Source organism: Podarcis gaigeae (assembly GCF_964106915.1).
Source record: "Podarcis gaigeae genome assembly, chromosome: 12".
In the NCBI taxonomy this organism is placed as follows: domain Eukaryota; kingdom Metazoa; phylum Chordata; class Lepidosauria; order Squamata; family Lacertidae; genus Podarcis; species Podarcis gaigeae.
Window position 1 is genome coordinate 8,678,706 of NC_139688.1, and position 15,235 is coordinate 8,693,940.

Sequence of the window (15,235 nt, forward strand, 5' to 3'; positions counted from 1 at the left end):
TCTGCATCTAGCTCAGGAAGCTTCCTCTCCTCTGAATTTAAGCTAATCACCATAAAAATGAGATTGCAGAGGCTTCGCCATGAATATATTCATCAGCTAGAAAATGGATCCTTGATTTCCCCCCCTTCTTGGAAAATAATTTGAGCGAGTTGGATTGTAAGATTTTTTAAAAAAATAGATTAAAAAATGAAACCTATCACTAGGAGGTGTTTTAAATAATTGTGGCAACTGAGTTGATTCAATTTTTTTCACCTTGCAATTATCGTGTGTGTGTGTGTGTGTATGTATGTATATACATACTTTAATTCTCATTGCGCTTTATTTTGAGGTTCCCAATCTATTCCTGGTGCCAGAATATGATTCAGAATGAACTCCTGTCAAAACTATCTTTTACAACTGTCAGCAAACAAATCTAATATTCCAGAAAGCAATTTTAACGCAGTGCTTCTGACTGTGTTCAGCTGAAGAAAATGAATTTTCGGCTAAACCCTATCTCGACAAAATCCTCCATTTAATCACTTGGGAGCAGAGTTGGAGGCTAGAAAATGCCAGGCGTCATTCAGATATTAAGTGCAGGAAAGGTGTGTACAGAATTGCAAGGCAAAGAAAGGCACCCAGAATTATAGACACACACACACACACCTTGGGGGGAAAAAATCAATTCGGTCCAAAAGCGTCTGAAAGACATCTACTGTTTTCACCGGCAATGCTGTGTGAATTTTTATATTGTCACAATATATATTGCCCCATGATTGATAATAGAAGAAAGCATACCCTCCAGCATTTCTCTGATGAAAATAAGGACATCCATAATAATAACAATTTTATTATTGCAACCTTTAGAAGACATCTGAAGGCAGCCCTGTATAGGGAAGATTTTTAATGTTTAATGCTTTATTATGTTTTTATATATGTTGGAAGCCACCCAGAGTGGCTGGGGCAACCCAATCAGATGGACGGAGTAGAAATATTATTATTTATTAGTAATATTATTATTACTAATAAATATTATTATTAGTAGTAATAAATCAGGTCTTTGGTCTGATCCTGCAGACTTTTCTTATGTGCTTATGAAATGTACCCACATAAAAAGCAAATTATTATTATTATTATTATTATTATTATTATTACTACTACTACTCTGCCTTTTTCCCTGACAGGGACTCAGTGACAGGGACTCAAAGTCTACAGATAAGAACTGCCAAAAAACATAGAAAAAACAATAATTAAAAACAATGATAGAATTAAAGCCAGTGCTTTTTTTCTTTAAAAAGAATAATAAATGTTTAAGGGTACTCACATTTTGACTCAAGAAAATCACCATTTTACAGTTCAGATTGGGGGGAAATAAATACAGGAAATGGACAAAAGTACAAAGATTTACAGAATGTTTTGGGGTATGCGTCCCCCCAGTGGTTAAATCTATTTATTTATTTATCTGCCTGCCTGCCTGCCTGCCTGCCTGCCTGCGTCTATCTAGTCGAGAATCCTAGATAACCCTCGGGGTCCTTCTATGCTTCTTTGAGTCTATATACCATACCAATAAATACCATAAAAACCTCATGGCACCAGCCCTTTCCTTAAAAGCAGCCTGTTCCCAAAGGTCTGTTGGAAAAACAAGGGGGAAGTCAGCCTAGTTTCTCTAGGGAGGGAGTTCCAAAGTCTGGGAGCCACCACCAAGAAGACCCTCTCCCGTGTTCCTATAAAATTTTATTATTATTTTTTATTCTGAATTGATTTTAGAATGAATTGATTTTAGGATGTATTTCAATTAATTGATTGTGATTTTATGTAAACTGTGTTACTTTCACTGTTGTTAGCCGCTCTGAGCCCGGCTTTGGCTGGGGAGGGCAGGATATAAATATATTATTATTATTATTATTATTATTATTATTATTATTATTATTATTATTATTTTACCAAGAATGCCTGTGAGGGTGACGGGACCAAGAGAAAGGCCTCCCACTACGATCTCAAAACCCAGGCAGGTTTGTATGAGGGGATGCCGTCTTTTAAATGGCTTGGACCTAAGCCACCTTAATCAGGAGGTGTGGACCAGGCGACTTTGCTTGGGAAATGGCGCTTGCCAAACAATTCATAAAAGATGAATTCATAAAAGAGGCCATGGGCTATTGATTTCGGACATAACATAGACTATGATTGCATGGGCTAAACTCTGGAATGAGAGTCTAAAATTCACCGCATGCTCTGCCTTAAAAGAGAATGTTATGAAGATGGTCTATCGTTGGTATCTCACTCCCACCAAATTGGCAAAAATGTATAGGACAAGTAGTAAAACTTGTTGGAAATGCAAGGAAAAGGACGGCGACTTCTACCAGTGTGGTGTAGTGGTTAAGAGCGGTAGACTTGTAATCTGGTGAACCGGGTTCGTGTCTCCGCTCCTCCACATGCAGCTGCTGGGTGACCTTGGGCCAGTCACACTTCTCTGAAGTCTCTCAGCCCCACTCACCTCACAGAGTGTTTGTTGTGGGAGAGGAAGGGAAAGGAGAATGTTAGCTGCTTTGAGATAAAGCGGGATATCAAATCCAAACTCTTCTTCTTCTTCTACCACATGTGGTGGTCATGTAATAAAATAAAAGAGTTTTGGGAATTGGTCCATAATGAGTTAAAAAAGATGTTTAAGTATAGTTTTCCCAAAAAGCCGGAAGAATTTTTGCTAGGCTTGGTGGGAGAAGATATTAAGAAGACAAACCAAAGACTATATCTGTATGCAACAACAGCAGCTAGGGTATTGATAGCCCAAAAGTGGAAGCTCCAGGAGATTCCGACGGTAAGAGAATGGCAGATAAAGCTGGTAGAATACGCTGAAATGGCCAAATTGACACACAGAATTTATGGTTTATATAAGTGAGAACTGTACAAATATGAAAACGTTGGCAGGATTGAAATAAATCTTACGTCACGGTGTAATTTTTAATTAATGAAACTGTGAATTATAGATTGGAACAGGAAAACTTGTGGAAGGGAAGGACGGAAGTCAATGGCTCTATGGAGTATAAAGTAGGATATATGTAATAAGACCTGATGTTTTTGTTGGTTGGTGTTGGTTGGTGTTGGTGTTCTTCAGTCTCAATAAAAATCATTTGGGGGGGGAGGAAATGGCCCTTGCCAACTCCCTCCCCACCCCTCAGTTGGAGCTGGGAGGAAGGGCAAAAAAAAAAAAAGGTCTGTTAATAAGCTCAGCAGCAATATCTGTTTGGCCCCTGCTCAGCTGTTCACGAGCTGAAATTCTCCCCTCCTCGAGACTGCAAGACCCTGGACCTGGGGGTGCCTTCCAACTCTACAATTCTATGCTTCTATGATTCTTGACATGCCGCGTCATGTTTGCAATTGTGACCACTCCTGCGTTAGCAACCTCTGTGCCGTTAAGCAAGCGTTCAAGCCTGAATTCCGATTCCTGTGGGTGATCTGATATTCCCAACGGTAGGAGGCCAGCAAGGGAATTGGCAATCAATTTAGCTGAAAGGCTCTTGATGCTATTAGTTTGCTTTCAGAGAAATCAGTCAGGGGGAAACTTCAATATATCAGTGAGCAGAAGAAAACAATAACCTCCCACCCCCTTGCCTTCATTATCCAAATGACCGCAATTATTCAGTACAGCTTGTTCAAAGGAAAAGCAGATCAATGTTTGAAAGGAAGATTCTCTGTTTTATTTTTGAAAAGAATAATGATGGCACAACTCTGATGGGAGCAGGAGAGTGTGTTCTGATATGCGGTGAGTGCGCTAAACAGAACTTTAAGTTTCTCCTTTTTTAACCCTTGTAAAAAGATCTTAACTCAAAGGGTCTGTTCTATTTTTTATGGTAATTTTTTATTCATTTCCCCACAATTTAACAAATTCAGTTCAGTTTCCATACAATATCCCCTTAGCATTTGATTTCCCATCCTTACTTCCATGATGTTTCTCTTCAAATCCTTTAATCTACTGCCTAAAATGCAGTACAGTCATACCTCAGATTACAGACGCTTCAGAATGCTTTTTTTCGGGTTACGGACCCGCCGAAACCCGGAAGTACAGGAACGGGTTACTTCCGGGTTTTGGCGGTCGCGCATGCGCAGAAGCGCTAAATCGTGCTTTGCGTATGAGCAGAAGCGCCGAATCGCAACCCGTGCATGCGCAGACATGGCGCTGTGGGTTGCGAACGCTGCGGGTTGCGAACGTGCCTCCCGCACAGATCACGTTTGCAACCCGAGCGTCCACTATACTTATTTCTGTAACATAGGCCCTACATTACAATCCCTTTGCCTACAGTATGCTTCCAATCCTGCCTGAAATTTCATTTGACTATTGCATTTTCTCAAATAATCCCAAAAAAAGGGTATCCAATTTTCCAAAAACATTTCATCTTTTGGGTCTGTCTCTTATTTGGCCATCTCCAAATAGTCTAATAGCTTTAAAGACCACTCCTCTTTTGTTGAAACTTCTTCCTCTTCCCATTCTAGACCTCTCCTCTCTGCTTCAGTTTCGCCACGACGTTTGCAGACCACTAAGTTTGAAAGAGGCATTGTGGCTATTCTGGGGTTGAGAGGACCTTGTTCTGAGGGGCATTCTAGGGGAAAGAAGGGGCAGCCACTAGCCAATCAGAGCAAAAAACCCAGTTCCTTGGCTCTGGTCCGTATGTGTGGAACTCCCACCCCATTGATAGACACTTCCCTCTGAACCTTCGCTAATTTGGAAGTACAGTGGACCCTCTGGATATGAACTTAATTCATTCCGGGGGTCCATAAAGGTAAAGGGACCCCTGACCATTAGGTCCAGTCGTGACTGACTCTGGGGTTGCGGCGCTCATCTCGCTTTATTGGCCAAGGGAGCCGGTGTACAGCTTCTGGGTCATGTGGCCAGCATGACTAAGCCGCTTCTGTTGAACCAGAGCAGCGCACTGAAACGCTGTTTACCTTCCCGCCGGAGTGGTACCTATTTATCTACTTGCACTTTGATGTGCTTTCGAACTGTTAGGTTGGCAGGAGCAGGGACCAAGCAACGGGAGCTCACCCCGTCACGGGGATTCAAACTGCCGACCTTCTGATCGGCAAGTCCTAGGCTCTGTGGTTTAACTCACAGCGCCACCCGCATCCCCCGGGGGTCCGTACATACCCCAAAAAGTCCGCATCTAGAGACGCTGCTTCTGCGCACATGTGCAGCATGATAGAGCGCTTCTGCGCATACGCACAGTGCACAGAGCACTTCTGCACATGCGCACGCGGCAAAACCCAGAAGTATACACTTCCAGGTTTGCTGCGTTCGCAACCCGAAAGTTATGTTACCCGAAGGTAACTCGAGGTTCCACTGTATAGTGGTACCTTGGTTCCTGAACGGCTTAGTTGTTGAACAAATCAGCTCCCAGATGCAGCAACCCCGGAAATAAGTGTTCTGGTTTGCAAAGGTTTTTCGGAAGCCAAACATCCAGCGTGGCTTGCCCACCTTCTGACTGAACACAGGAAGCTCCTACAGCCAATCAGAAGCCACACCTTGGTTTTCGAATGGTTTCGGTAGTCGAACGGACTCCTGGAACAGATTTAGAACCAAGGCAGCACTGTGCACCTGGTTGGTTGGTTGTCAAACGACAGAACAGCGTTGTATCATTTTTTCCTGTTTTCCTTAGAATCCTTTTATTTATTGCAACAAGAACATCTCCTTCAATAGCATTGACCTAACCTGGGGAGAAAACAGTAAAGACCTGATGAAGAGAGCACAGCAGAGGTTATATTTTCGGAGAATCCTCCGGAAAAACAATCTCTCAAAGGACCTGTTGATGGCATTTTACCATTGTACTGTTGAGAGTGTATTAGCGTATGGTCTGTGTGTGTGGTTTGGGAGCTGCAAGGTCAGGGGGAAAACAATGCTGTCCAGGGTTGTAAAGACAGCAGAGAGAATAATTGGGTGCACTCTTCCCACCTTGGGTCAAATCTATGCTTCCAGGTGCTATAAGAAAGATGCAGAGATAGTGCAGGATAGTGCACACCCCAGAAACGATCTATTTCAGCTTCTGCCTTCTGGAAGAAGGTACAGGGTTATCAAGACTAGGACTAGCCGCCTGAGAAACAGTTTCTATCCAAATGCGATTTTGGTTTTAAACGCAGTGTAAAGTAGTCTCTGTGGGTGTATATTGCATTTAATTATGGGGTATCAGAGTTTCTAGGGGGTTAACTGGGACAGCTGGGATAGCAGGCTTGTTGGTTTTTGAATGTCTGATGTAGATTTTTTCAATTTTGTTGTTCTGTATGGGACAATGACAATAAAGAGTATCGTATCGTATCATATGCTCAGTCTCTTCTACATTAGCTTAGAAACAAAAAGCCCAGATATTATTCTCCACTTTCAGTTTTAATGGTTTTACATTATCACCTGTTTCAAGGCATATCTTCTTAGCACCCAGATTGATTTCACAAAAGTGTCATGGTGAGCTATGGAATGGTGTTTCAATCACTCGTTTAAGGCGTTCTTTTTTGTTTGTTTATAGAATCATAGAAGTGTGCAGGAATATCAACTAGATCGTACATGGCTGGTGGCCAACCTCTGCTTAAATGCATCCAATAATAACAATAACAATAATAATCATAATCATAATCATAATAATTTATTTATTTATACCCCACCCTTCCCGGTTCAGAAAACCGGGCTCAATGTGGCTAACAACAAAATTAAAACACTTAATTGATGCAACAAAAAAACAGCATAAAATACAGTACAAAACATCAATAACAATAAATTCAGAATTCAAAAATCAAGTTAGGGGGGAAATCCATCCAATAAACATTAGATGATCACCAGGGCTAGCTGGCTAAATCAGTCCTATTTGAGCCAGCGAGGAGATCGGGGAGAATTGGCTGTGGGATCCCAGAGCGGGTAATCTTCATAAAAAGGGGAGGGAGAGGGAAGGAAGGGGAATAAAAGATAAGGCTGAATTCAGATTAAAGGCCAGGCGGAATAGCTCTGTCTTACAGGCCTGCAGAAGGAAGTTAAATCCTGCAGGGCCCTGGTCTCATAGGACAGAGCATTCCACCAGGTTGGAGCCATCACTGAGAAGGCCCTGGCTCTGGTGGATGTATGGGAACAGCGGGAGAGGGTTAATCCTTCCTTCCCCCAGCTGTACCCCCCCAAAAAACAAAAAGATTTAGAAAAGCCTACCTATTGGCTGGAACAAAGACTTTTGTCAAGCCTAATTGCTGAGCTGGTGAGGGGTAGAGAAGAAGAGACTGCGGGCCACATCTGGTCTTCAGGCTGGCAGTTCCCCACCCCTGAGGCTAATTATTTGGGGAGGCCTTTGCCTTGAAAAGTAGCATATGGATATTCTACATAACTTAATAAATTCATTTGCTGCCTTACCTGCCTGAACAGGTGGGGGAGATTTCCCCCAGTTAATACTACTACTAATAATAATAATGGCTGGGAAGTGGGTGGCGCTGTGGTCTAAACCACTGAGCCTCTTGGGCTTGCTGATCAGAAGGTCAGTGGTTCGAATCCCCGTGACAGAGTGAGCTCCCTTTGCTCTGTCCCAGCTCCTGCCAACCTAGCAGTTCGAAAGCACACCAGTGCAAGTAGATAAACAGGTACCGCTGTGGCAGGAAGGTAAATGGCATTTACATGCGCTCTGGTTTCTGTCAAGGTGTCCCGTTGCACCAGAAGTGGTTTAGTCCTGCTGGCCACATGAGCTGTCTGCGGAGAAACACCGGCTGCCTTGGCCTGAAAGCGAGATGAGCGCCGCAACCCCATAGTCGCCTTTGACTGGACTTAACCATCCTTTACCTTTTACTACTACTACTACTAATAATAATAATGTCATTGTTTGTTGTTGAAAACCAATTCCAAGCCTTGGAATTAACTTTATCCCCTCCCCCTGTTTCCTTTTTCCTTTCTTCTTCTGTGATGAAACTCCTTTTTGGGGGACTTCCCTAGCTTTTTTCTGGCCCACGTAGGACCAGTCTGGATAGTTGGCCTTGGTGAAGACTTGACATTTTCATCCCTAAAAACTTTTTGATTTGAGTTTCTACTGAAATGAGGGTGCATTTTAATGTTGTATTTTAATCTTGTTTTTAAGTTGTATTTTAATCAGTTGTTTTTATACCTGGTGTTAGCCGCCCTGAGCCCAGTCTTGGCTGGGGAGGGCAGGGTATAAATAAAATTTATTAATATGATCATTAATCTGATTTCATTTCTGGTTTTTCCTGTCAGGAAATGTTTACCGAGAATGCATGGGGAACGGGACCTGGGCCTCCAAGGCCAACTATTCCCAGTGTGAGCCGATTCTGGTTGAAGAGGTCTGTATCTCTCTGAGATTTCTGCATTCTTGTTGCATGAAGTTTGTCAGTTTTTGAAAAACCCTGGCAAGCTCCCTGTCCTCTCCAACCCAAAGACTTGGGTTGCGTGGCAAGTTCCCGCCTCCCCCTCAGAAATAAAGACACGAGACACAAGAATTCATAGAATCATAGAATCATAGGGTTGGAAGAGACCACAAGGGCCATCGAGTCCAACCCCCTGCCAATCAGGAAACACCATCAGAGCACTCCTGACATATGGTTGTCAAGCCTCTGCTTAAAGACCTCCAAAGAAGGAGACTCCACCATACTCCTTGGCAGCAAATTCCACTGTCAAACAGCTCTTACTGTCAGGAAGTTCTTCCTAATGTTTAGGTGGAATCTTCTTTCTTGTAGTTTGGATCCATTGCTCCGTGTCCGCTTCTCTGGAGCAGCAGAAAACAACCTTTCTCCCTCCTCTATGTGACATCCTTTTATATATTTGAACATGGCTATCATATCACCCCTTAACCTCCTCTTCTCCAGGCTAAACATACCCAGCTCCCTTAGCCGTTCCTCATAAGGCATCGTTTCCAGGCCTTTGACCATTTTGGTTGCCATTAATTCGAGTTAATGGGTCAAATAAGGCCACAACTTTATTGATTACAGGAATTGAGTGGTATTGGCTTAGGCATTGGTCCTATCAACTAACCGGCTTCAACCCGCTTGCTTGAAGACCGGTAAGGGTTAACCACCAGTAGGGGGAGTCCTGCTGATGCACGTCAACTAGTAACTCCCCCGGGGTCACCACTCAGGGGCGTGCCGTGGGCCCACACCTCCATAGGCTTTGGACAGGGCCACGCACCCCAGAATCCTTTACCGGACTACCCTTTGTTTTGGGGAAAGGTGATGGTGCTTCTTTCTCCCCCTTCATCTGCATAATAATACCCCTACCAATCCCTAACCGCCCATACCAGTAGTTGTGACGGTTTGCTACGAGGTAGGCAAAACCAAGTGGCTGGTGCCAATCTGCCAATTGGAAAAAATTCCTACCAGGCCCCTTGACGGCGACCGACCGAAGTCCATAGCAACGTCAGAGAGCCTAGACTAAAGGGTGGGAGGGGAGGGGAAAACTTGAACAGCTGAGACGCGGGAAAGAGGGAGACCCTCGGCCGCGCCAGCCATAAATAGAGCCGGCCATGCCCCCCAGGCCAGCCTATTGGCTGGCCGGGTGGTGACGCGTCTGAGGATTCCCCTGGTATTGCGGGGGCTGAAAGCCAGGCCCTGCGTGTGAGGGGAGGGGCGTGAAGCCCGCAACCACACCTCCTCCCTAGCTCAGAAGTGGCTTTCCTCCTTCGCAATGCCTCAGGGGCAATTTCACACCTTAGGAACGTTGGTGGTCTCCATTCTGAAGCCATCTGAAGGCACTGCTATGCTTCTCTTCCTTGCAAGTACAATGACCACTCCTGCTCACAGTATGGAATCCACTGGCATCTTTCCCTCACTGTGGCCATAGCTCAGTGGTAGAGCATCTGTTCTGCACCCAGGAAGTCCCAAGTTCAATCCCCAGGTAGGGTTGGGAAGGAAGGGCTGCCTTCAGATGTCTTCTAAAATTTTGGTAGTTATTTTTCTCTTTGACATCTGATGGGAGGGCGTTCCACAGGGCAGGTGCCACTACCGAGAAGGCCCTCTGCCTGGTTCCCTGTAACTTGGCTTCTCATAGCGAGGGAACCGCCAGAAGGCCCTCGGCGCTGGACCTCAGTGTCCGGGGAGAATGATGGAAGTGGAGACGCTCCTTCAGGTATACTGGACCGAGGCTGTTTAGGGCTTTAAAGGTCAGCACCAACACAAAGCAATCAATGATACATCCAGATAGTTGTATAAATCATACACTTGTCAAAGCATCAGTTCAGCTTCTTAAAAACATAACATAGCTATGATCAGGCCTAAAAACAAACCTCTGTCTCTTTCCTAGCCTGCATTCCAGCCTAAGACTATGTTCTCCTAAAGAGAGACCATCCTTTGTTATCACATCCTTTGTTCTCTGTGGTTTAGAGAAAGACAGCGCCCTTCAAGATGGAGATTTGTGACTGAATAACCACTCACATGATCTAAAGTTAAACACCACATAAGAGAGCAGAGCAGAGGTACACCCTAAGCTGATTAGCACCCCTTTAGATGCTCAGAGAGCTCTCTAATTTAGCTCAGTGGAAATTTCCAACGTCAAACCCTTAGTAAGACGCATACAGAGCATATACAGAGTTACTTCCATTTCAGTGTACAATTAAACAGTTATACTTAACACCCCTTGCACGACTTTCTGCCGCTCTTTGCGTCGGAAAAACAAACATGGGGGAGCTATGCCCAAACATCTTCCTGTCACAGGGCTAGTCTCATCTGATCAGTTTATGTTCCATACTTTCTGTCGTGGGAGCACTGAAGGCTCTCTTCAGCAGTCAGGAGCAGAAACATTCCCAGAAGTCCAGCTTGGTGTTTGAAAGGCATTAAGATATTTGTCTGGTAGTTCCTCATTGGTTTGCCAAAGTGCTTTATAAATATCAAAGCAGAGGAATATTCCCAAATGCCTGCTCAGATCTCAAATGAGAAAGAGAAGCAGGGAGGGAGGCTGGGTTTATGACCAAATACTTCCCCGTCATTCCAGTTTTGATTAAAGCTCCGATTTAGCCCGCTTCCAATGACCTTTTTCCTGCCGTTTGTTATTATTCGTTTTTTAATCTCTATGGATGGAATATATTATTTTCTAGGCTGACCAGATGCAACCAGCCCAGTTCCAAATGCTAAAAAAGCGGGGGGGGGGTCCCCACTTTCCTCTCAAAACTGGGCTGAATACATAGGAGCTGACTCCTAGGAACCCAGGTCCCTTCAGTTCCCCCCAATAAAATATTTGAGGGCCTCCTCCAAAATTAATGGGCATTGCTATTCAAATGTTGTGTGCATGCCTCATCTTGTTGTGGGGCATGGCATTCCTGACCCCCCCAAAAAAATAATTTATTCGAGTTGGCACCCCTGGTGAGCCAAACTAGGGTGTGCTGATCCCGAGGGCTAACCATGCGGCGAGGTCCGAGTCCAGTCCGAGGTCGAGGGTGCAGTATGGAGATTGTCCGTCAAGGCTGAAGCGGGGTCCTAGGCAGGGAGTCAGGTGAGGTCAGGAACTCTGGCGGATGAGCAGGACAGGGTGCAGGCAGGAACAGGCTACCAACAATGTTGCTCCCGCAACCTGGGACTGGGGCTGGCTGGCTTTTATCTGCCCTGAGGCATAGGGCGGCCGTGGTCCACAGGTGACTCACCTCTCCTGGCCTGGAGGTGAGCACTCCTCCTGCGGGAACTTAGTTCCCTCCGCCTCTCTGCCCTGAGCTTCTGCATCTCAGGAGAGGCTGGAGGGTTACCGGACCCAGAGGCAACCTCCTCTTCCCCTGACAGGGCTGAGAGTGGAGCACCTGCAGGCAATGGGTCCTCCCTCACCTCAGGAGCCAGAGCAGACTCAGCTGATGCCTGCACCTGAGGATCCAGCACAGGTGAGGACCCTTCAGGCTCAGGCCCCAGCCCCGGCTCAGCTGGTTCTGGAGGCGGGGAAACCTGTGCAGGCTGGGATTCCTCAGGTTCAGCCTCCAAGTCTGAATCCCAGGCCATCACATAGGGCCACATTCACACCATACACTATGATACTACTTTAAACCATCATGGCTTCTCTCCCCCAAAGGATCCTGGGAACTGTAGTTTGCTAAGGAGGGGCGTGGACAGTTGTTTGGAGATCCCCATTCCCCTCACAGAGCTATAGTTTCCCAAGTTTCCTGTGAAGAGGAATTGTCAACTCTCAGCAACCCTTGGGTTTTGGGTTTTAGGTTTTGGTTTTTGGATTTGATATCCTGCTTTATTGCTACCCGAAGGAGTCTCAAAGCAGCTAACAACCTCCTTTCCCTTTCTCCCCCACAACAAACACTCTGTGAGGTGAGTGAGGCTGAGAGACTTCAGAGAAGTGTGACTAGCCCAAGGTCATCCAGCAGCTGCATGTGGAGGAGCGGGGAATCGAATCCGGTTCACCAGATTAGGATTCCACCGCTCTTAACCACTACACCACACTGGCTCTCAAACTACAGCTCCCAGGACACTTTGGGGGGGGACCAGTGGTCAAGGATGATGGAAGTTGGAGTCCAGAAACAGCTGGAGACCCGAGTTTAAGAAACACTGGTATGAGGCGATGCAATTTTTCAGTTGGCCAAGCTGCGTAGGGTGACTTGCTTGCCTAAAAGTGTAGGTGGATTACCACCTTCTCAACTGATTCGCCATATCTTAATGCAAAGTTGAAGGACCTCTGACCTTTGAGACCTTCAGCAGTAAACGGCAACTCATATCATCTCAGTCCATTGGTCATGCTGACTGGGACTTCTTCTTTCTTTGGTGATCCCTCGTATCCGAATAAGATTGTCTTCCATAAACACGGTTTTAACAATGAGTCCATGAGTGACTGTGGAGGCCAGTTCTGGATCCACACGTCTGTCCACAGTGGGGACACTGGTTTCCAGGCAGGAGTTGATCATGGGGAGGGTTTGCCAAACGTACCTTCCTCTTAGCACGTTTCTCCCTTTCGTCCTGAGTTTGAGTGTCTTCAAAGCCCATGACACCTTTGGTAAAGGCTGTTCTCCAAGTGGAGCTCTCACAGGCTAGTGTTTCCCAGTTGCTGGTGTTTATACTACATTTTTTAAGATTTGCCTTGAGACAATCTTTCAACCTCTTTTGTTGACCACCAGCATTATGCTTTCCATTTTCAAGTTCAGAATAGAGTAGTTGCTTTGGAAGACGATAACCAGGCATCCGCACAACATGACCAGTCCAGCGAAGTTGATGTTGAAGAATCCTTGCTTCCACACTGGTGATCTTTGCTTCTTCCAGTACACTGTATTAGTTCGCCTGTCTTCCCAAGTGAGTCCAGCAATCTTTTAAGGGCCATAGGATGGGCCACCCGCCTTGATTCAGGTCCATAGATTCAGGCTGCTTTGCTCATGAGACCTCTCTTTCTGTTTTCTCACCCCCAGACGAAGCCTGCTCTCTATTACCAGGTTGCCATGATCATAAACTACCTGGGGCACTGCATTTCTGTAGCCGCGCTCATCATCGCCTTCCTGCTCTTCCTGTGCTTGAGGTGAGTAATCGGCCCCGGCTGTGCAGCTTGCAGACATGTTAGCAAACTCCCTTAAAGGTAAAGGAAAAGGGACCCCTGGCCATTAGGTCCAGTCGTGGCCGACTCTGGGGTTGCGGCGCTCATCTCACTTTACTGGCCAAGGGAGCCGGTGTACAGCTTCCGGGTCATGTGGCCAGCATGACTAAGCCGCTTCTGGTGAACCAGAGCAGCACACGGAAACACCATTTACCTTCCCACCAGAGAGGTACCTATTTATCTTGCACTTTGATTTATCTAGCACTTTGATTTGCTTTCGAACTGCTAGGTTGGCAGGAGCAGGGACCGAACAACGGGAGCTCACCCTGTTGCGGGGATCCGAACCACTTCTGATCCACAAGCCCTAGGCTCTGTGGTTTAACCCACAACGCCACCCGCATCCCTTACAAACTCCCTTAGCAAGCTTTTTTCAACTGCAGACAGTCTCTGCAGCTACTATGGGGAAGAGAGAAAGAAAAGTAGCTATATATTTTGCAACTCCACAACCCCACTGCACAAGCCTAGACATTAGTCTGAAGTAGAAAAATTCCTTCAAAAAGTATCCCCTTTAGCTAACAGAAGACCATGCAAAACCCACCTCAAGTAAGATCATTACAGCTTGCCATTCCCAGTCGTTGCCTTGCCCTCAGTTGCCTTGGAGGACTTCCAGGTCTGGTGAACGACAGGAGTTAAGGGTGGGGGTGGGGTATGTTATTCTGTTCCTGAACCTATTGAATTCTCGCTTTCTGCAACAATGCACAGCCATTCTCCAAAAATTTGCACTTTTCTGAATTTTGCAATGCAGTACCTCTTCAGCCAGGACTTTGGCTTGTTGATTTCTTCTAGCCCTTTTAAATGTGTTTGCGGGAAGGGGAGGTCTATTGGTTTGTGGATTTTGTTCTTGTTTTCATTACACATTTTGTGTTTTTATATTGTATTTTATGTTGTGAACCACCCTGAGATCTACAGATGAAGGGTGGTATTTAATAATAATAATAATAATAATAATAATAATAATAATAATAATAATAAATGCTCCAGTCAGGTAATGTGTACAAAATGCATTTAAGGGGGCAGAATGTGCATTAATAGGAATTGATAAAATCCCTTTGCAAATGCATTTTATTAGGGAAAATTCCTTTGCAAAATGGGCACATCAGTCAATACTGCAAACAAAAATGTGCACGTTCAGAGAAATTTGCACAAAATTTGCATGAAACGCTGGTGCGTTTTCATGAGGAACTTTAAAGAAATATATATCACAAACTCATGTGGAAATGTGAAGCAATAAACTAAAAGGCTAGAAAAATGAGAAACCAAGAGAACCCAGTTTCACTCAACTCTGGCTTCTGGCTTCCTGCAAGAAGAACTGGAGTGGGGGGGGGGGGCGATGAGTCCTGAACATCTTCATTCCTCTTACTCTCCTGTCTCCTGAGTCGCTTTGTCTGCTGATCTGCAGGGCAACAATAGCAGCTGCTCTGCCAACTGCTGATGAAGTGGAAAGAGAAGAGTAAATGCCATGGCAAAAAAAGCAGGCTGTAAAGTGGGAGGGCAGCTCCTGCAGAGAAGCTGTTTCTCAGTGATCCTTCATGCAGCGTAATATCCCTGGGGCGGGATATGAACCGCCAGGGTGCTGCTGTCCTTGCAGAAAACACGACTCTTTTACACACACAGGGGAAGCAGCCAGGTTAGGACCTCGTTCTGCCCAAGTGGCCGACAGATGCCCTTTCATTCATCGTCCTGCCAAGGCAGGAACAACCAGCCAATTCAGCAGCAAAGGTTTCAGGCTAAGCAGGGCGTGCA

At 45.4% G+C, this 15,235-nt stretch overlaps 1 protein-coding gene across 5 annotated transcripts in view; it reads left to right on the plus strand.

The window, feature by feature from the left end:
* Positions 1–15,235, plus strand: part of CRHR2 (corticotropin releasing hormone receptor 2) — a 202,056-nt gene that overhangs the window by 120,533 nt on the left and 66,288 nt on the right. For 3 of the 5 annotated variants that reach the window (XM_083704265.1, XM_083704266.1, XM_083704267.1), the window contains 2 exons: positions 8,195–8,280; positions 13,311–13,417. In XM_083704265.1, coding sequence (XP_083560391.1) covers positions 8,195–8,280; positions 13,311–13,417 — 193 coding nt within the window. The remainder of the gene's footprint in view (positions 1–8,194; positions 8,281–13,310; positions 13,418–15,235) is intronic. The other 2 variants (XM_083704268.1, XM_083704269.1) reach the window with 1 other exon arrangement.